This window comes from Dendrobates tinctorius, unplaced genomic scaffold, assembly GCF_039654945.1.
Source record: "Dendrobates tinctorius isolate UK_male_01 unplaced genomic scaffold, ASM3965494v1 ptg000326l, whole genome shotgun sequence".
Lineage (NCBI taxonomy): Eukaryota > Metazoa > Chordata > Amphibia > Anura > Dendrobatidae > Dendrobates > Dendrobates tinctorius.
This window is the reverse complement of record NW_027361993.1, coordinates 10,104,006-10,125,974: the sequence shown is the minus strand read 5'-3', so window position 1 is coordinate 10,125,974 and position 21,969 is coordinate 10,104,006. Positions and strand designations below refer to the sequence as shown.

Here is a 21,969-nt window from a genome sequence, read left to right as displayed (position 1 = left end):
GACATATGTCTTAATCATTATATTTAGGTTTTTCATTCAGCCCCTCACCCCCTACCCTGCCCTGTCAGTGCATAACAACAGGTACCTCACCCCTGGTTTATAATATCGAGCACCTCGCCCCCCTGGTGTATAATATCCAGCACCTCGCCCCCCTGGTGTATAATATCCAGCACCTCGCCCCCCTGGTGTATAACTTCTCTCACTTCTGGTACATAACATGTGGCCCCTCATCCCCCCCACCTGGTATATAACATCCTGCCCCATAGTATATAAAATCCGGTTCCATTAACCCCTGGTTTATAATATCGAGCACCTCGCCCCCCTGGTGTATAATATCCAGCACCTCGCCCCCCTGGTGTATAACTTCTCTCACTTCTGGTACATAACATGTGGCCCCCTCGTCCCCCCCACCTGGTATATAACATCCTGCCCCATGGTATATAAAATCCGGTTCCATTGCCCCCTGGTGTATAACATTTGGCCCCTCATCCCCCCGGTGAATAACATCTGGAACCTCACCCCGTGGTGTATAACATCCAGCCCTATCGACACCTGGTGTATAATATCCAGTCCCTCGCCCCCCTGGTGTATAACCGCCATCATCCCACGCTCCTGGTGTATAGCATCCGGACCCTCCATGTCTAGGCATTACTAACAATGTGACAGAGCGACAGGGGGTGCAGAGCTATACCACCGCGATCCCGTAATAGAAACCACTGGTGTAACAAATCCGTTCATTACATTTTTTCTTCCTAAATCTTCCCTCATCACCTGTCAGTGATATTATTGAGACGTGGAAGGAACCGCAGCAACTTGGCCCCAAGGTGGAGACCCCATAACGTTACAGATCGGTTTCGCCAAGTGTTTAGAAGCAAAGGGCAGAAAAGTCAGCTACGCTCTGTAGGCTCCGTAACTCAAAAGTCCAGACGTCATCTGTTTTACCATCAGCACAAACACTGCGCCCTTGCCGGGCGCTTCGTGGCTGAGCAGCTGCATGCAGCCTTACATCACCAAGCACATTGTCGAGCGTCGGATGGGGTGGTGTAAAGCCACCACTGGACTCTAGCGGGAACGGGTTCTGTGCAGCGACGGATCACACTTCTGTAGCTGGCATGGGTTTGGTGAATGCCGGGAGAACGTTACCTGGCATTGTGTACAGTTTGGTGGAGGAGGGATAATACTATGGGGATATTTTTAGGGGTCGGCTTTAGTTCCAGTGAAGGGAAATCTTAGTGCTTCCGTGTGTAAGACATTTTGTAGCTTCCAGCTTTGTGGGAAGAGTTTGGGGAAGGTTTTTCTCTGTTCCCCACCGTTATTTTGCGTTTCCGGCCGGCAATAACCATTTCACACACTGAGAGGAGGCTTTTTCTATTGCTTGCACTTTACCATGGTTTCCTGGACTATTTCCCCTCACCCACCTCGTGCTCCCCCCTTACAGATGTGACCTAGTGGTACATGACAGCAGAGCCCAGCACAACAGCCTGCAGGTCAGGGGGGCTCTGTGTGACCTACTGGCTGAGCCATGGCTTGGCCACGCCCACACAGCACACGTGACCTATAGCATCAAATACATACATACGCCACCTATAGCATAACCTCTTCTTACCACCTAATAAAACAAATATAAACTTTGTAATAAAGTCATATTGAGTATATATATGTAACCACCCGCTTGCTGAGCAGATAACGCACTTTTTAGCGACTTCGGTCGTTTTCAATAAAGTTGGTTGATAAAAAAAAAAGCATACCCTCTGCCAGCAGAGAGGAGAGGGAGAAAACTACAAGTCCCGGCGTGCTCCGCGGTGTGGGTGATTTCCTCCAGAGACTGACCAATCCTACCAAGGAGGAGAGATTAACAAAAGCAAATTGTCAGTGACATCAGAAGAGGCTAGGAGGGTGGGAGAGAGGAGCAAAGAAAACCAGAGAGCCATTGAAAGCTGGAGGAGTTGGCTGGTGAACAGTCAGTGCCAGCATATTTTTTTGGGGGTGGGCTTCTGATAATAATGCTGATGGTTCGGTGTGAAGATATGATCTGACTCTGCCCTGAGGTTTGGAGAGCTTGGATGTGCCTGGGGTCGGACAACCTGACCCTCCCTAGGATTGCCCCCCAACTTTTGCAGGACCCCCATCTAAGAAGAAGCCCCTACAGATCAAAGGGGTGACCCCACTCCTACCTGGATCAGCACACTCCCTGGGTCCCCCACTTTCTGAGGATCCCCCCGGACTGTCTCCCTATTTTTGCCCATTGCCCTCCACTCATGGATACTGCATCAACCTCAACTTTTGATTCAGAGGTAAGTTGCTTGCTTCCCCCCTATGTATCTGCAGGCAGCAGTGTAGCTCTTGTATGTGTGTACCCCAATACTCCCCTCCCCCCAGTAGCAGTGCATGGATCTGGACTTGTGCACCCGAATGCTGTGCTGTCTGTGCAGCTCTCACTCCCTGACCCATCTCTCATTACAACTTACGCCATCTTGTCCTTGCAACAAAATAAGTTATTTTTGTAACCCCAGAAAGGAGCCCCCCATGTCCCTGGCCGTACCCCTGATTAGCCCCTAGCAGCCCCCTTTTCCCCTGTAGGACCTTTGTAGGGCTTTTTCTGGTCTGTGGCATGGCTGCTGCTCTCCAGGTATCTAAGCCTGGCAGTGTGATCACCAGAAATCACCATCTTGAATGCACTCTCCATATAGTCAGGACTACGAGGCGTGACCACACTCACATTTTAGGGTACAGGGGGCATCTGAATGGTCAATACACCCCTGACTTAGGAGATTGAGGGGATTACAGTGAGGGTGTGTGAGATCTTGCAGGCTTGGTGGGAGATTGGGGGAGGGGGTGATAAATGAACCAGCTCCTTCTAGACTGGCGATCACCCCCCCTCACTTCTGTGATCATGCCTGCACTGTTATGGGGGGTCCTCCTATGTCCCCCTTAAACAGCTTATTTTTAGTTTTCTTCACTTTAACCCTTTTCAACCCCACTGTGCAGATCTTAACCCAGCAGCTGGCAGACATGTAGTCCTGATATACCCCCATAGGGACAATATGTGGGTGCTATAGAGATGGAGGGTTAGGAGAGGACCCCCAGCTCCCACCTTTTAGTGCTAGGTTGCCCACCTATACAGTTAAGATCAGGATGTCACTGCAAAGTGTTGCTAGAAAGGGCTGATTGCCTATAAATTCAGCATTTCAAAGTGTGGGCTCCTAATTGAAGTGCAGAGCCCCCCGAGACCTCCCCTAGAGCCCCTGATTCTAGAAGAATGCAGGCGGATGGGAGATCAGGGTGGCAGGATGACTACACCCACTGCCTCCAGTATTCCTGATCTGCTTTGTTAGGGGGGTGGTGAGGGTGTTTGCCTTTGGGGTGCTGGCATTTGATAGTGGCTGCCCCCCTTGGTCACAAAGCAGAGAGGATGGTGCATGATCAGGAAGTGTGTGTGGGGGGGTCCTTCCTCATTAACCCCCTTCCCCCTTTTTCTGCCATGGCTTTATATTATATCCTTGCTGTAAATTCACAGTTTTGTACATTTCTATGTGATCCAAGAGCCCCCACAACGTGGAGGTGGGGGAGGGGGCAGCTCCTGCTGTGACCATTTTTTTTTTTCCTTTTTAACCCTAATGAGTCCTTGTGGAGCCCCTCACTCTATTCTAAGCCAAGGGTCAACCCTATAAAGCCACTTCTCCCCCTATTCTTGCCTCATTTTTGGCTACAATCAAACATTAATGCTTCTTGTGTGTCTGGCCAGCAGCCAAGAGGAGGAGTTGCTTGTTACATTGTATCAGTGAGGCTCCCAGTCTACAGGGGTAGGAGGGGCAGGGGGTTCATTAGAAGACCCCCATTCCGAATTTGGATGCTTATGGAGTAGGACACTGTAAGGTTTTAGGCTTGTGCTGCAGACTCCTCTCCTTTGAACCAGTCACTTGTAATTTGTTCCACACTTCCCAGGGTTGTTACATTGTGTCTTCTTGGTGGTATTATTACATTGTATCTTGGGGGGAGACCACTCTTCTCTGTATATTCTAACTGCTGTTAGTTTCTGCCGAGTCAGTTATCTCCCTGCCCAGAGCCGACACGACCAGAGGGGTTGTAAGGGTTAACTGTCCGTCACAGCCATGCTCCTCCCTTGGGCTCTCCTTCAGTCTCCTCCTATACAGTGTCACTAGGGATGTCCCTTAAGGCTGCAGTTCCACTGTTCACCATGTACCCCCCCCCCCAGCACCTGAGCCTGCAACATGTTCCCCCTGATCAAGTCTGGTCTGGCAGTGCAAAGGTTAAGGGCTCTCTGTTGCCTGATCCTATCTGTTAGATATATAGCCATATGCTTCAATGAATTAGTTTTGTGATCCTTAGTTATAATTTAGATTTCTTTGACATATGCTTGGTTGGGTTTCAGTGTTTGGGGGGGGGGGGGGGGGGGTTAGGACACTATTAGTGCATAGTTTTTATTTGATGCATCAATGATGGTATTGAAAGTTATGCTGCTGTATTCAAGGTCAGCACAATTCGTGACCCCGTACCTGCCACGCACCGTGTCATATGTCACCGATAGCGGGCATCAGTAGTGATTACTATTGTGGACCATTATACATCAGCTTTCGCAGGAAGACTTGTAAAATAGAAATGTAACCGTGACAGTATGTGCTGGTCTGTGTGATGGCATTGGAGATCATTCTGACAGGTGATCTGTGGCTGCAGTAGTCAGTGCTCCCATTGTATGGATACACTCCTGTCCTGGCTTCCAACCAGACAGATCGTCCAGATGGTGCGGGTCCCAAACCACTCCTGGCCTGGCAAGGGCTCTGCTAGTCTGTAGCACATAAGGCTGGTTCAGCACCATGATGGGGGCAGCCTGCTACATTTACATGTCTTGTTTTTTCTTTTCTTTTATTCACAATTATGCCCCCCCCCCCCTCACGGCACTTTTATAGGGATGTTAATGCCACTTAGCTCTGCCTGTTTAAGTGTATGTATATGTGTGTGTGTGTGTGTGTATATATATATACACACACACACACACACACACACACACACACACACACACACACACATAGGTGTATAGAAACTGTACTGGATGTGTGTGTGCTGCATACGTGTGGATGTATGTGTGTATGTATGTGTATATATATATATATATATATATATATATATATATATATATATATATATATATATACACACACATAGGTGTATAGAAACTGTACTGGATGTGTGTGTGCTGCATACGTGTGGATGTGTGTGCTGCATACGTGTGGATGTGTGTGTGTGTGTGTGTGTGTGTATATATATATATATATATATATATATACACACACATAGGTGTATAGAAACTGTACTGGATGTCTGTGTGCTGCATACGTGTGGATGTGTGTGTGTGTGCTGCATACGTGTGGATGTGTGTGCATGCGTGCTGCATACGTGTGGATGTGTGTGTGCTGCATACGTGTGGATGTGTGTGTGTATATATATATATATATATATATATATATATATATATATATATACACACATAGCTGTATAGAAACTGTACTGGATGTCTGTGTGCTGCATACGTGTGGATGTGTGTGTGCTGCATACGTGTGGATGTGTGTGTGTGTATATATGTATATATGTATATATATATATATATATATATACACACACACACGTGTATAGAAACTGTACTGGATGTCTGTGTGCTGCATACGTGTGGATGTGTGTGTGTGTGCTGCATATGTGTGGATGTGTGTGTGTGTGCTGCATACGTGTGGATGTGTGTGTGTGTGTGCTGCATACGTGTGGATGTGTGTGTGTGTGTGCTGCATACGTGTGGATGTGTGTGTGTGTGTGCTGCATACGTGTGGATGTGTGTGTGTGTGTGCTGCATACGTGTGGATGTGTGTGTGTGTGTGCTGCATACGTGTGGATGTGTGTGTGTGTGTGCTGCATACGTGTGGATGTGTGTGTGTGTGTGCTGCATACGTGTGGATGTGTGTGTGTGTGTGCTGCATACGTGTGGATGTGTGTGCATGCGTGCTGCATACGTGTGGATGTGTGTGCGTGCTGCTGCATACGTGTGGATGTGTTTGTGTGTGTGTGCGCGCGCGCTGCATACGTGTGGATGTGTGTGTGCGCGTGTGCTGCATACGTGTGGTTGTGTGTGTGCTGCATACGTGTGGATGTGTGCGCGCGCGTGCTGCATACGTGTGGATGTGTGCGCGCGCGTGCTGCATACGTGTGGATGTGTGCGCGCGCGTGCTGCATACGTGTGGATGTGTGCGCGCTGCATACGTGTGGATGTGTGCGCGCGCGTGCTGCATACGTGTGGATGTGTGCGCGCGCGTGCTGCATACGTGTGGATGTGTGCGTGCGTGCGCACGCACGCGTGCTGCATACGTGTGGATGTGTGTGTGTGTGCGTGCTGCATACGTGTGGATGTGTGTGTATATAAATTGTAATGTGTGTGTATATATGCACTGTACATATACGTGTACACAACCTTGCTATCTTTGGGCACTAACCACATTTAACCCCTGTGAGCTCCTGGGGAGCGACGCAAGCCCTTATTGTGTTGGGTCTCACAATGGTACCATTCTTACAAACCTCCGCCAAGTCTATGCACACCCAATTACGGTCAATAAATGCCACCATATAAAGGGTGGGTGGGGGTGTGAAGGAGCTGTAAAGAGTCTAATCAATTCCTGTATATGTCATGGTGTTCTCTGTAAGTGCTATGGGGAAACCTTATTCTATTTCGTGCTATAGATGGGACACTGAACCTGGACCGAGCCTCTAAGCTGCGTGTGCTGTTCAGATGAATGAGAGCTGTTACTCCCTGTTATCAGCCCATTGGACTGAGGAGCGGCTGTGACTGTCGTTCTTCAGTAGGGTGACCCTGCCCCATGATCATTCCTGTATCTCTCTCTGTGACTGGTATCAGTCGCTGGTCTTCTGACGCTGCACTGGGTTTAGGGCTTTTTCTGTTGCTTATCAATATTGGGTTTCTTCTTTTCTCTCTTATACTGTCTGTGTAGAGAGATGGTGTTCGATTTGTCATATATCTGCTTGGATCTTGTTTCTGTGGCTGCTGATCTTGGGGGAAGGATCTGACAAGCCATAGTCAGCGGATGGGGTCTGCAGAGAATAATCGCCAGCTAGCTCATAATGGAGATGCTCACTTGCTTGTCTTGAGCATCTTGATGTCCTCTATAGTCTTGATGTCCTCTATAGTCGGCCTGTGTATCTGCGATTACTGTCTTTGAAGCTTTTTTTCCGCATGATGGTGGTTAGGATTGAGGTTTCCTATGCTACTTCCTCAGCTGGAGACTTGCAGGTCGTGTCATTGTGGACTGGGCAGATGAAAAAAAGCATTGAATACCCCCCATTAACATGGAAATAGATCTCCTGGCCAGCTGTAATCTTGGCTACATCCTTGCACCCCCCCAGAGCTATAGATTATTAGCTGACGCACAATAGAAATCAGATTGAAAGTTTAATATTGAATCTTCGTTGTATCTTGGCACCCATTCTGGCCACCATTACAGCTGCTACAGATGGCCCTGCAGGCCTCTGCTGGGACTTGGGGGCTATAATCCCACCAAGGACATCTTCAAGGAGTTTGTATGTTCTCCCCGTGTTTGTGTGGGTTTCCTCCGGGTTCTCCGGTTTCCTCCCACATTCCAAAGACATACTGATAGGGAATCTAGATTGTGAGCCCCACAGTGGACGGTGCCAATAATGTCTGTAAAGCGCTGTGGAATTAATGGCGCTCTATAAATGAGTAAAATAAATAATTAGGGTGGGTAGAAACACAGGGGAAAGATGGAGCTTTAATACATTTCCCAGAAACAGATCTAATAAAAAAGAGCAAAATTCCTTATGTAATAATAATCTTTATTTATACAGCGCCAACATATTCCGCAGCGCTGTACAATTCAGAGGTTCATAATATAGAATTGCCCCCGGCTGTGAGATGGTTGTACTTCAGTGATCATGAACAGGTGTGGGTGCCTTTACAAAGGGTTAAGTGTTGGTCGCCTGCATATTCAGCATTGTCCTCCTGCTGCAGTTCCAGGTTTGTCCAGCAGGGGGTCTGGAGATCTGTATTCATAAGTGAATCGTGTGAATGTGTTTTTATTAGTTGCGTAAATATTATTGAATGTATATGCTAATTAGGGTGTGGTCTATGTATGTATAGGGTGAATATGAGAGATCGGCACGCCTGGCCTGTTTCCTTAAAATGGCAGGACAGTAACATAATTTTTGTATATATTAGATGTCAGTCTGTGCCTTTAAAAATGGTTTAATAAGCTATATAATATGCGTATTGTACACTGGTAATTCATCATAATGACAGAAATACAGGCTGCAATTTCTTTACCTAGATTAAAATAGATATTTGTCGTTAGTAGCTCCCCCATGAGGTTTCTTCCGGTATTGCAAAGTTCTGAAGTGCACATTCCCCCATTATCTTGCTGTAAGCTATACTGTTAGGTCACTTATTTGTCAGGATCTAAATCAATAATTGTTTGCACGGGCCTGTAGCAGAGTTGTGAAAGGGGAAAATGGTAAAGCAAAGGCCCCCACTCTTCAAGACTGGCGTTTTTCATGATCGCCTCGATGAAGGGTCCTACTGGGATAAGATGCGCCAAATTCGCGCACCTTTTACTGTTGTGCGTTGGGGTAAAATGTGCTCCTCCGGTCAGGGACTGGAGTACTCTTCTGTTTCGTAGCATGAATTTTGATTAATTTAGGACATGCTTGACGTTCGCCCCCTCTCCATCATGCCCAATCGATTTTTCTAACAGTGGGCAGAGCCGTCCGGGCATCGAAACTGAAAAAGGGTGGCCACTTCCCTTTTAAATAAAGGGTGGTGAAACTTGCAGACTCCCCCTCCCCCCCCCCCCCCCCAATGTAACCTGAAAGATAAGAAAAGAGTTAACTATACTCCCCGGGGGGCGGTCCGGTCCGATGGGTGTCGCCGTCCGGTCCGGCACCTCCCATCTTCATGCAATGACGTCCTCTTCTTTCCTTCCTGTAGTGGCTCCAGCGCAGGCGCACTGCTCTGCCCTGTTGCGGGCAGAGCAGAGTCCTACAGTGCGCAGGCGCCGGGAAAGGTCCGAGAGGTCCGGCGCCTGCGCACTGCAGTATTATCTACAGGGGGGCTTATGTACAGCATTACAGAATGCTGTAGATGAGCCACTGATGTCGGTGCCGGCAGCTCATATTTGAAAAGAGGGGTGACAGATTCCCTTTAAAAAAACGGAATCCGTCGCTGGATTCCGTCATGTGACGGACGGCGACGGATCCGTCGCCCATAGGCGTCCATTATAGTAGGCGACGAATCCATCGTTGTCCGACTTTTCGACTCAGACAAACGTTCCTATAGACGTTTTTTTTCCGGCCGACGGACACCGACTTTCTGACGGATCCGTCGCACGACGGGCGAAGCGCAAGGCCATCCGTCGTAATCTGTCACTAATACAAGTCTATGGGGAAAAAGTCGGATCCAGCGGGCAAATCCGTCGGATCCGTATTTTTCTCCTAATGACGGATTTTTACTGACGCCAAAAGACTGAAGTGTGAAACAGGTCTTAACATTCATATGTATGGGGAAGTCTGAAAAAGATGGCTCTAGAGCCTAGATCAAATGAGCCAACTGCTATTGTATGAGTATAGCCAGCTCCAAGGGCCTATCCCAATATGCAGCAGGTGTAATATATTAGCAAATACCTACAATTACAAATGTAGTATAGTTCTTCTGATTCTTCTTGGCACTTACCCCATGTGCAGGGCATTGCAGTAGGTTGCATCCATGGATATATAAGCTACTTCAATGTCCTGCACATGGGTAAGCAACATAGCTAACCAGAAGAACTATACATTTCAAATTTGAGGTAATTGCTAATATTCTTTTCCAGGACGTCCACCTGACAGCACTATGGAGGACGTCCTCCTCCTCCTTACAGGGACAGGAAAGCACACGAGAGGTTAAAAGGCCATGTCCCACCCCCTTTCCCTCAGTGTTTTTCCTGTCCCTGCACGGAGGGACACGCGAGAGCTTACCGGAGGGACCCAGGGGATCGTGCGGCCGGTCCAATCCTTCCCCTGTCAAGAGGTCCCGGGGCCAAAACTTCCCGGTGGGGAGTCCCTCGGCTCCAAAGGCCAGGAGCAGGACGGCGCTCCTGGAGGGAGCCGTTTTTCCCGGTGGGGGGGCTCTCGGCTCCAGGACGGGTCGGCTCCCCGCAGGCGGCTGGCCATGCGGGCACCGACAGAAGTGGGGCGGCGGGCCGAGTACCCGCAGGACGTCGGAGGCCGGAGCACCATAGCAGGAACGGCTCCCTGCACGCGCCGAGCGCGGTCGCGCGCAGATACCCGGCAGGAAGTGGAGGCGCGGCTTACCAGCGTCACATCCGGTGACGTCAGACGCCGGTTTCAAATCCAGGGCGCGCGCGCTCCTGGACCAAAGCGTTCTCCAGAGTCGTCACAGGTGGTTCCAGGCTGTGTGACTGCATCGGACGCCAGGGAATGGAAGGCAACACTGCATCTGGTGGAGGGGTAAGTGCGCATAGCGCAGACCACCCTCCCCACCCGTCCCCACAGCCCAGATCTGATGAGGTGCCCCTTATATTATCAGGAAAAGGGAACCCCGGCTGAGTCCCCCTCGGGGAAGGACCCGGCGAAAGCCACCGCCAAATCAGTCAGATGTCCGGTGTGCAGAGTAAAGCTGCCAGACACCTATAGCAAGACCCTATGCGGTCCCTGTACCTCCAGAGTCATAGGCGAGGAACAGCCATCTCTGCTTTCCGAAATGAGGTCACTGATAAGGGAAGAGATTCAGGCCTCTACGTCCCGGCGTCGATCCCCCAGCCCTGGGCCAGGTCGCAAGCGTCCGAGGTGGGAACCAGTCCCAGTATCAGAGGCGAGCCCTAGCGAGGAATCCGATTTCCGGAACTCAGATCAGGAGGAAGAAGGCGAGATCCTGGGGGATAGTCAGGAACAGAACAGAAAGTACCTATTCAGTCTGGAGGATACGGACGAGCTGGTACACGCGGTCAGAAATACCATGCAGATGGAAGAAGTCCCTAAGCCACAGTCCAGACAGGACTTAATGTTTGGAGGACTGGTGTCCCGCAAACAGGTGGTGTTCCCTGTGAGCGAGCACATCAAAGCAATGATCCAGGAGGAGTGGAAGGAAGCAGAGCGTCGGTTGACACTCTCCCGAAGCTTTAAAAATAGACTGCCCTTCGATCCCGAGGAAACTCGGGCGTGGGAAGAAGTCCCTAAGATCGACGTCCCGGTTGCCAAGGTTACGAAGAAATCGGCTATCCCAGCCGAGGACTCATCCGGTCTTCGAGACCCAATGGATAGAAAGGCGGACGTCTTGTTAAAAAGAACATGGGAGACGTCGGCGGCCCTGATTAGAGCCAACATAGCAGCCACCTCGGTGGCCAGGTCTATGTTCCTGTGGTTGGGGCAGTTGGAGGAAAACCTAACCAACAAGACCCCGAGGTCAGAGATACTAGCATCTCTTCCTCTTTTGAAATCAGCCACGGCGTTCCTGTCGGATACGTCGGCGGAATCAGTTAGGTTTGCGGCCAGAAACAGCTCCCTCTCTAATGCGGCCCGGAGAGCAGTCTGGCTTAGATCCTGGTCGGGGGATAACCCTTCTAAGGCCAAGTTATGTGCCATCCCTTTCTCGGGTCTGAGGGTGTTTGGTCCAGCCCTGGATAATATCCTTGAGCTGGTGTCTGATAAGAATAAGGGATTTCCGGAAGAAAAGCCCAGGCGGTCCCAGTCCTTTCGGAGAGGCTCCTTCTTCAGAGGACAGTCAGAGTTTGGGGGCCGGGCGAGGTCTAATAGAAGCTCCTACAGAGGCTCCTTCAGCCAAAGTGGGAAGAACAGAGGTCCCCCATTTGCATCGACATCTAGGTCGAGGAGACAATGACGCCATAGGCATTGGGGGGAGATTTCGCCACTTTGCAGCAAACTGGTCGCGAGTCACCAACAATCAGTGGGTCCTCAGAACCATCAGCGAAGGTTACAGGATAGAGCTCTATTCTCCTCCCCCCGACAGATATATTGCCCCCACTGTCGTCCAGGAGGACTCCGCAATGTGGTCGGATCTTCAGGACATGTTAGACTCAGGGGTCATAATACCAGTTTCACCATCAGAAAGAGGAAAAGGTCACTACTCTTCCCTGTTTGCAATTACAAAGAAATCCGGCGAGGCCCGCACCATCATAAACCTGAAGCCACTAAATGCTTGGGTCAGATACAGGAGGTTCCGGATGGAATCAATCCGATCCGCAATTCCTCTGATAGACAGGGACGCAGTTATGTGCACCCTAGACCTAAAAAAGGCATATTATCAGGTTCCTATTCATCCCTCATCCCAAAGCCTACTAAGGTTCGCGATCAGTTCACTAGCCCGGACCTGCCATTTCCAGTTCCAGGGTCTTCCATTCGGGCTGGCCTCAGCTCCCAGGATCTTTACAAAGCTGGTGGTAGAGGTGGTGGCCTACCTGAGAGATCAGGGTATTGTGATTGTGCCGTACCTGGACGACTTCTTACTGGTGGCAAGATCCAAAGAAGCGCTCATCCGAGACAGGATCCGAACAACTACTGTGATGGAGTTCCTGGGCTGGGTGATCAACTGGGAGAAGTCGGACCTCACACCAAACACCAGAAAGGTATTCCTGGGAGTCCTCCTAGACTCAGCCGACAGAATATCCTGGCTACCCGAGCAGAAGCAGAAGTCCATTCAGGCCAGAACCAGAGGTCTGTTGAAGCGTCAATGCTCCATAAGGGAAGCAATGGAGGTCCTGGGCCTCATGACGGCTTGCATCCAGTGTGTCCGTTGGGCCCAATTCCACTCGCGGTTGTTACAAAGAGAAATTCTCGCGAGGTGGGACAGGAGTCAGGCGTCGCTAGACAAACCCCTAAGACTCTCAGGACGAGTAAAGGAGTCCCTTCGCTGGTGGTTACAGGCCAGGAACCTTCAGGTGGGCGTGCATTGGACAACCTCTCCATACGTGGTAGTCACCACAGACGCAAGTGCGTGGGGATGGGGAGCCCACATAGAAGGGAAGATCTTCCAGGGGAAGTGGCCAGCAAGCATCAAGGCCAGATCCTCCAATTTCAAGGAACTCTTCGCGGTCTGGGAAGCGTTGCGGAGAAACCGGTCGGTACTAAAGAGTCGTCATGTTCGCATTTTATCCGACAATACAACGACAGTGGCATTCCTGAAACACCAAGGAGGAACCAGGCATCAACCACTACAGGCACTGGCGGAAAAGATATTCACGTGGGCAGAACGGACAGTTCGATCCGTGACCGCGGTACATCTAGAGGGTTCCCAAAACGAAGTGGCGGACTACCTGAGCAGACCAGTGGGAATTGAACATAGAGATCTTCAACCAGCTTTGTCAGCGCTGGGGGAACCCCAGTATAGATCTCTTCGCAAGCCGCAAGAACTCGAAGGTTCCCAGATTCTACTCCCTAAATCCGATGGACCATCCAGAGGGCGTAGACGCCCTGAGTCAGACTTGGGGAGAATCCCTCTCTTATGCGTTCCCACCACTGGCCCTCATACCGGCAGTGCTCAGAAAGATACGCGAGGACCACGCAAGAGTGATATTGATAGTGCCATACTGGCCGAGGAGAAGCTGGTTTTCCCTTCTGGGAGCCATGGCAGTAGAAGATCCAGTCGAGCTGCCCTTGTGGGAGAACATCATCCACCAGGGCCCGATCCACCACCCGGACCCAGCAAGACTCCATCTATCGGCTTGGATCCTGAGAGGGACATCCTGAAGGCAAAGGGATTGTCGGAGCAGGTCATATCCACCCTACAGGCCAGCAGGAAGCCGGTGACGTCGGCAATTTATCGGAAGATATGGAAGAGATTCTGTTTGGAGGGTGGCAGATCCGGGCTCGTGGCAGGTACCCCGGATCTCCCTAACATACTAGGGTTCCTGCAGGCAGGTTTTAATAAAGGCCTCAAGCCCAGTACTCTAAAGGTCCAGGTTTCAGCTTTGAGCGCCTTCTATGATTATCAGTTAGCTGCACATCCCTGGGTGATAAGGTTTATAAAAGCCACACAGCGCCTGCGCCCCACGATTAGGCAGCTCACCCCGCCATGGGACCTGGGCCTGGTACTTCGGTTCCTCTGCTCAGACACTTTCGCCCTTAGTGAGAAGATAGCCATCCCTGCTCTCACTCGTAAAACGGCCTTTCTAGTAGCCATTACCACGGCCAAAAGAATAGGGGAGATCCAGGCCCTATCCACTAAGGATCCATACCTCCAGATAAGAGAGGATAGTATAATCCTAAGGTTAGACCCGGCATTTACCCCGAAGGTAGCCTCTACAAGAAATCTGAACCAGGAGGTAGTGTTACCCTCTTTCTGCGATAATCCCCGAAATGAGAAGGAGCGGCGGCTCCACTCGCTAGATGTGAGGCGCGCAGTTATAGAATACCTAGAGGCCACCAATAGTTGGCGTATCGACCCGAACCTGTTCGTTCTCTTTGGTGGTAGGAATAAAGGGAAGAAGGCCTCTAAGGCGTCCATAGCGCGTTGGATTACCTCAGTAATCTCGGACGCTTACCAGGCTGAAGGCGCCAGCCCGCCTGATTCCTTAAAAGCCCACTCTACAAGGGCGGTATCGGCCTCATGGGCCGAGCGGGGGGGGGGCGTCAGTTGATCAAATTTGTCGAGCGGCAACCTGGGCTAGTCTTAATACATTCTGCAAACACTACAAACTAGATGTGTTAGCTGGCCAACAAACCGCATTCGGGAGAAAAGTTCTCCAAGCAGTAATCCCACCCTGAGGAGGTGCTTTGGTACTCTCCATAGTGCTGTCAGGTGGACGTCCTGGAAAATAGGTATTAGACCTACCGGTAATGATGTTTCCAGGAGTCCATCCTGACAGCACGGGTAGTTCCCTCCCTGTTATGTTATACTATGTTGTATTATGTTATGTCATATGCTGTAATATGATTGTTTCATTAAACCGTTACTAGCATCATCCACCTTGTGGTACTTGTCAAATCACTGAGGGAAAGGGGGTGGGACATGGCCTTTTAACCTCTCGTGTGCTTTCCTGTCCCTGTAAGGAGGAGGAGGACGTCCTCCATAGTGCTGTCAGGATGGACTCCTGGAAACATCATTACCGGTAGGTCTAATACCTATTTTTACACCTACTACATATTGTGATAGGCTCTTGGAGAATACCCCCTTAAGCCCTGCAATTGGTTAAGTGACTTAAACATAAAGACAAGATGTGTGTGTGTGTGTGTGTGTGTGTGTGTGTGTGTGTGTATATATATATATATATATATCTATCTATATATATTTTTTTTTTCATTTTTTTTTTTTCCTTGCTTATGGATTAGCTTAATGTTGCACTTTGTTTTAGGATGGAACACCAAACTATAGGCGGAGGAGGACTGTGGAGGATTTCAACCAGTTCTGTACGTTTGTGCTAGCATATGCAGGATACATACCGTACCCAGAAGAGGTAAGTGGCCACATACAGCTATGTTGGAATTAACGGAGCTTAAAGGGGAACTCTTCATACATGTCATCTTTGACATTAGTGAGGTTTGTTATTTTTGGGAAAGCGCCGGTTTCAAAAATAAAAATTCTTTGAGATGTTTTCTAGAATTTAAATAAAATATTTAGCATTTTTTCTTCTAATTCCTATTGCATCTTATATTTGCTATTTTCATAAATTTGGCTCCTTTTTTTGGCAAACACCAGAACCAGTACTTCAGTGTTAGGTCCCTAGATAGATCCTCTCTAGGCCTCCTGAGCGCAGCATCTCACATTGCACGAAAAACTACCAAGCACACTGCTATAAGGGAAGGAGAAAAGAATGTGTGTGCGGTTAAACAGACTTATTGGGGTCTCTGGCAAAGCTTACATCAGAGCAATTAAATGTTATCATTGAATGTGGGAAAGACCCCACAACAGTAATGTGCAGGCAGAGACTGGGGGGTGTAAATAAGAAAGAAAACATTTTCATTTTTTTGCTTTACATACTCCTTTCCTCCAGATGTATGGTATTGTAGTGTTGAATATAATTTCAGTGGCTGACGCGTGCAGTAGCGGCAACCATTTTATACGGTTAGCAATGTAATTATGTATTCTATGCATTAGAATAAATGGTGATTCACAAATTGTGAATATAAAAAATTGCCTCTTCCAAGAGGAAGAGTACGCAAACTTGACCCACTTGGCCTTTCCGCATGACTTAGGATGAACTTGTGAAATAATTATGAGCCAGTGATCGCTTTCTGAAAAACTGGTAAACCTTCCTTTAGTTCATAGTAGTTATATTCTTTTTCACAGGGGCAGTATTGTAGTAGTTACATTCTTGTACATCGGGGCAGTATTATAGTAGTTATATTCTTGTACATAGGGGCAGTATTATAGTAGTTATATTCTTGTACATAGAGGCAGTATTCTAGTAGTTATATTCTTGTACATAGGAGCAGTATTATAGTAGTTATATTCTTGTACATAGGGGCAGTATTATAGTAGTTATATTCTTGTACATAGGGGCAGTATTATAGTAGTTATATTCTTGTACATAGGGGCAGTATTATAGTAGTTATATTCTTGTACATAGGGGCAGTATTATAGTAGTTATATTCTTGTACATAGGGGCAGTATTATAGTAGTTATATTCTTGTACATAGGGGCAGTATTATAGTAGTTATATTCTTGTACATAGGGGCAGTATTATAGTAGTTATATTCTTGTACATAGGAGCAGTATTATAGTAGTTATATTCTTGTACATAGGGGCAGTATTATAGTAGTTATATTCTTGTACATAGGAGCAGTATTATAGTAGTTATATTCTTGTACATAGGGGCAGTATTATAGTAGTTATATTCTTGTACATAGGGGCAGTATTATAGTAGTTATATTCTTGTACATAGGGGCAGTATTATAGTAGTTATATTCTTGTACATAGGGGAAGTATTATAGTAGTTATATTCTTGTACATAGGAGCAGTATTATAGTAGTTATATTCTTGTACATAGGGGCAGTATTATAGTAGTTATATTCTTGTACATAGGGGCAGTATTATAGTAGTTATATTCTTGTACATAGGGGCAGTATTATAGTAGTTACATTCTTGTACATAGGAGCAGTATTATAGTAGTTATAGTCTTGTACGTAGGGGTCAGTATTGTAGTAGTTATATTCTTGTACATCAGGGCAGTATTATAGTAGTTATATTCTTGTACAATGGGGCAGTATTATAGTAGTTATATTCTTGTACATAGGGGGCAGTATTATAGTAGTATATATTCTTGTACATCGGGGCAGTATTATAGTAGTTATATTCTTGTACATCGGGGCAGTATTATAGTAGTTATATTCTTGTACATCGGGGCAGTATTATAGTAGTTATATTCTTGTACATAGCCTAACTACTATAATACAGCTCCTAAGTGCACACGTTGCAGAAAATTTCTGCACAAAAACCTGAATCCCTTCCCATAAACCACACCTATTTTTCCTCGGCGGTTTTTGTGCGTTTTTTGCGCAGTTTTGATGCGTTTTTTTTTTTACCGCAGCGGTTTCTAAAAGCATGGGAGAAGCCTAAACCGCGGAAAAAAACGCAAAATTAATGTGCATGCTGCGGTTTTTACCGCAATGCGTTTTTTTCGCGGTAAAAAACGCATCAATGTGCACAAAAAGTGCAAAATGCATAGAAATGACTGTGCACCTTATTTTTAGCGGTTTTATAGCGGATTTATAGTGAAAACCGCGGTAAAAAACGCTAAAAAAACGCTGTGTGTGAACACAGCCTAATAGTCTTGTACATTGGAGCAGTAGTATAGTAGTTATATTCTTGTACATAGGGACAGTATTGTAGTAGTTATATTCTTGTACATAGGAGCAGTATTATAACTACTATAATACTGCTCCTATGTACAAGAATATAAGTTATATTCTTGTACATAGGGGACAGTATTATAGTAGTCTATATTCTTGTACATAGGGGGCAGTACTATAGTAGTTATATTCTTATACATAGGGGGCAGTATTATAGTAGTTATATTCTTATACATAGTGGGCAGTAGTATAGTAATTATATTATTATACATAGGGAGCAGTATTATAGTAGTTATATTCTTGTACATAGGAGCAGTATTATAACTACTATAATACTGCTCCTATGTATAAGAATATAAGTTATATTCTTGTACATAGGGGCAGTATTATAGTAGTTATATTCTTGTACATAAGGGGCAGTATTATAGTAGTTATATTCTTGTACATAGGGGCAGTATTATAGTAGTTATATTCTTGTACATAAGGGGCAGTATTATAGTAGTTATATTCTTGTACATAAGGGGCAGTATTATAGTAGTTATATTCTTGTACATAAGGGGCAGTATTATAGTAGTTATATTCTTGTACATAAGGGGCAGTATTATAGTAGTTATATTCTTGTACATAAGGGGCAGTATTATAGTAGTTATATTCTAGTACATAGAGGCAGTATTATAGTAGTTATATTCTTGTATATAGTAGGCGGGGTTATAACTGTCATATAGGTTTACATCAAGGGCAGTTTTAGTCTTATATATAGCATTGTCCATCTGGGGCACTATTAGGCTGTGTGTCCACGTAGCGTTTTTTAAGTGTTTCTGCAGCTCTTTTTGACAAGAGATTCTGCTGCAGAAACGCTTAAAAGCATCCAATTGATTTTTAATGAAAAACACACATGTTGTGCCAATGGTGCGTTTTTAACCGCTGCGGAAACGCTTAGCGATTCCGCATACCATCAATTATATGGGCAAAAACGCTTAGGAAAACGCATGCTAAAACGCTTGACAAACGCTTACAAAAGTGCGTCAAAAAACGCATGTGTTCCCGGGAGCAGGGTGTGCGATTCTGCTCAGGTTTATTCTGCTTCAGAATCGCTATGTTGGCACATAGCCTTATAGTAGTTTTGTTTTTGAGCACAGGTGATATGGACAAAACTATAAGGCTGTGTGCCCACGTTAGCGTTTTTAAACGCTCAGGAAACTGATCCCCTTCCCAGAAAACGCGCGTCTTTTTTCCACTCGTTTATTGTGTGTTTTTTGCGTTTTTGATGCATCATTTGACACGCGTTTTCTGGGAACATTGGGGAAGGCTAAAAACGCTGAGCAATGCGGAAATTAATGAGCATGCTGCGTTTTTAGACGCTAAGCGATTCCTGAGCGTTTAAAAACGCATGCATTGGCACAAAAAGACAAACGCATGCAAATTAATTTGAAGCTTCTTTTAAGCGTTTCTGCAGCTTCTGAGCCGGCACAAACGCTGCGGGAAACGCTTAAAAAAACGCAACTTGGGCACACAGCCTCATAGTGCAAATTCACTAAAGATCTTTAAAGGGGGCGAATAAACTTGAAAGTGAAACCCATTTGATGAGTTATCATGTTTCTTCCCCCATCTTTCGACCATGCAGCGTAGCAGAACTTCTTTCATGATTTAGGAAAATTACTATTGTTATTTAGGAGAATTAGTATTGTTGATAATATATCGTAAATGGTGGACTCTTCTGTAACTAAATTAAAGCCAGTCAAGTAGATTGTGCATTTTTGCATATCTGGAATAAGTGGTGATGATTCTTTTTGTTAATCATTTCATTAGGAGTCCCCTCTAAGAGCCGGCTCCAGCCCCCCAAATAGCACAGGAAGCACTGTGGACAGTGACAGCTGGGATTCCAGATTCCATGATGTCTCTTCTACCGGCGTTTTACCGCTCAAAAAGCGAAGAAGCTTTGGGGAGCTGAATCATGACTGCTGCTACCCCCCTATGCTGAAACGATCCAAGCTCGGCAGCTTCCTCCTGGACCGCAAGAAACTGGACAAAATAAAGAAAAAGAAAAAGCTCAAGAAAAAGGAGCAACAAGTTGTGACAGAAGAAGACTATATGAAAACCATTATAAAGATCGAGCCGGAGGACTTGTCACCTGAGGAGATCATGCCTCCTGCTCCAGTCCTGGACCATGCACTGGATCTAAAAATGTCCCCAAAGCACGAGACCCCAGACCCAGTATTCGAAAGCTGTAGTAACAGTATGGACACTTCTTCCGTCATCATGAATTATAACTACACAGACCAAATAAAGACTGAGTACTCTGAAGTGAACCTAGGAAAACGAACAATTATACGACAGGGAAAGCAGGTGGTTTTCCGGGATGAAGACAGCACGGGAAACGATGAGGACATCATGGTGGATTCAGGTAAGGATACTCATTGGTGGCATGGGTTAGATCTGATTTCTAACAAACTGTAATGTGCAATATTGTGTCGTCAACATTACTTGGCATAATTTCAGCCATCTGTTCAGTCTAAAACTACGATCCCAAATTAAAGGCACGTGTCCTGGTGAAATATTTAAGCCACCAATCCTTCCTATAAACGTTAGATGGTTGTTGGCCAAATAATGGTTCTGCTGATCACTCAGCTGAAGGGCTATCTCACCTGACTATCTCATACATAGGAGCGCACCTGCCCGAGCGCTTCTGTGCTCTCTTTAAAACTGCCGCTGTTAGAAATCTCTGGCGTCAGCTTATCTCTTACAGAACAAACAGACCGGCAGTCCGAAATCAGAAATACTGGATCCTTCTCTTCCTGACATTCCCTGTCGGGGACATACAGTACATACACCTTAGACTGTCAGCTAAACCTTTAGATTTTGGTGGGTTCAACTGACATTAGTATAATGTGCACCAGGGAACTTTACTCTGGAATATATTTCCAGGTAACAGTTTTATTACACTGTGACCACCATTTAGTGGATGGTATTGTCTCAGTGCACAAAATGGCTGCCACTGCTTACAGTTTTGCTTTTCAGACCATTCCACTTTTTGGTTTATATTAAGGAAATAAATAATCCTCATAGGACTTAATACATTTGAGGGGCCTGTCAATTTTATTTTCAGCACTCAGTGTTCCTAATTGTATAGTAAACTGCTACCTATATGCTAATGCAAAATGGCTGCTTATACTGTATATGAAAACTAGAGCAGCTAAGATGGAGGGGTAGTTGTGGCAACCAATCATTCAGCAGCTTTTATTTTTCCAGTGTAGGATAAAAAAAAATGCAAGAAGTCATTGAGTGGTTGTTATTGGTCATTTTCCAATTGTGTAGTTGGGAAAAATGTAATGATTTAACCTCACATTCATAAAATGGAAGCCATGATACTTGGTTTCCTTTGCTCTGGTTTTGTGATGTTTCCATTATTATGTACTCCTACTTTCAAAATAAACCTCTTGTTTAGCATTTGATATTCCAGAAATAATGTAAGACAAATTTCATAAACCTGTTTGCAAAGAAACTGCAGTAAAAGGGCTTTTACTATAGTAGACAAAATGGCTGCCTGCACTGAGGCCTCAAGTAGGTGATGACTGTAGCCTGCAGAAGGGGAAGGCAGACATTTTAGTATGCGCACACACAAGGGTTAGTACTGGAAAGTCTGGTCTGACAGGACTATTACAAGTGGCTGCAGTGCAGGCAGCCATTTTGTCATCAGCCAAAAGGCTGACAAATTTTTCTTCAAATATCAGTATCTTGTCTATGCTGGTCATACACAGATACGATATATAATGTAGGCCATGCTGGTACCTAGATAATCAAGAAATTTTGGTTTTAGAATTATTTAAAAAAAAAAAAATAGATATTTATTTTTTTCCAAGTAGAATCTTTTTGTTAGGATTTGACATGCCTGGATTTCTGAAGCCAGAAATTTGTTCCTGCTGATGTAACATTCCATTACCTGACCATTATGGCCTACATGAAATACCGGTCTATGGTCGGGATAGAGAAGAAACTGATGTCTGAAGAAAAAATTGTTTCTCTTTCTGTTATGAAACTAAGTGACTGATAACAAAATGGCTGCCTGCACAGCGGCCTCCAGGAATATCGATGGTAGTCATGTCGAACCAGACTTTCCAGTACTGTCCCTTGTGTGTACAT

The 21,969-nt window shown here is 46.3% G+C and overlaps 1 protein-coding gene across 2 annotated transcripts in view; it reads left to right on the top strand.

The window, feature by feature from the left end:
* PHF13 (PHD finger protein 13) overlaps window positions 1–21,969 on the top strand; it is a 65,622-nt gene that overhangs the window by 38,964 nt on the left and 4,689 nt on the right. Inside the window, exons 1-3 of one of the 2 annotated variants that reach the window (XM_073561735.1) lie at window positions 1,819–2,294; window positions 15,393–15,494; window positions 19,639–20,233. In XM_073561735.1, coding sequence (XP_073417836.1) covers window positions 2,259–2,294; window positions 15,393–15,494; window positions 19,639–20,233 — 733 coding nt within the window. In that variant the 5' untranslated portion in view covers window positions 1,819–2,258. Of the gene's footprint in view, window positions 1–1,818; window positions 2,295–15,392; window positions 15,495–19,638; window positions 20,234–21,969 lie in introns of those variants that run through there. The other variant, XM_073561734.1, reaches the window with a different exon arrangement.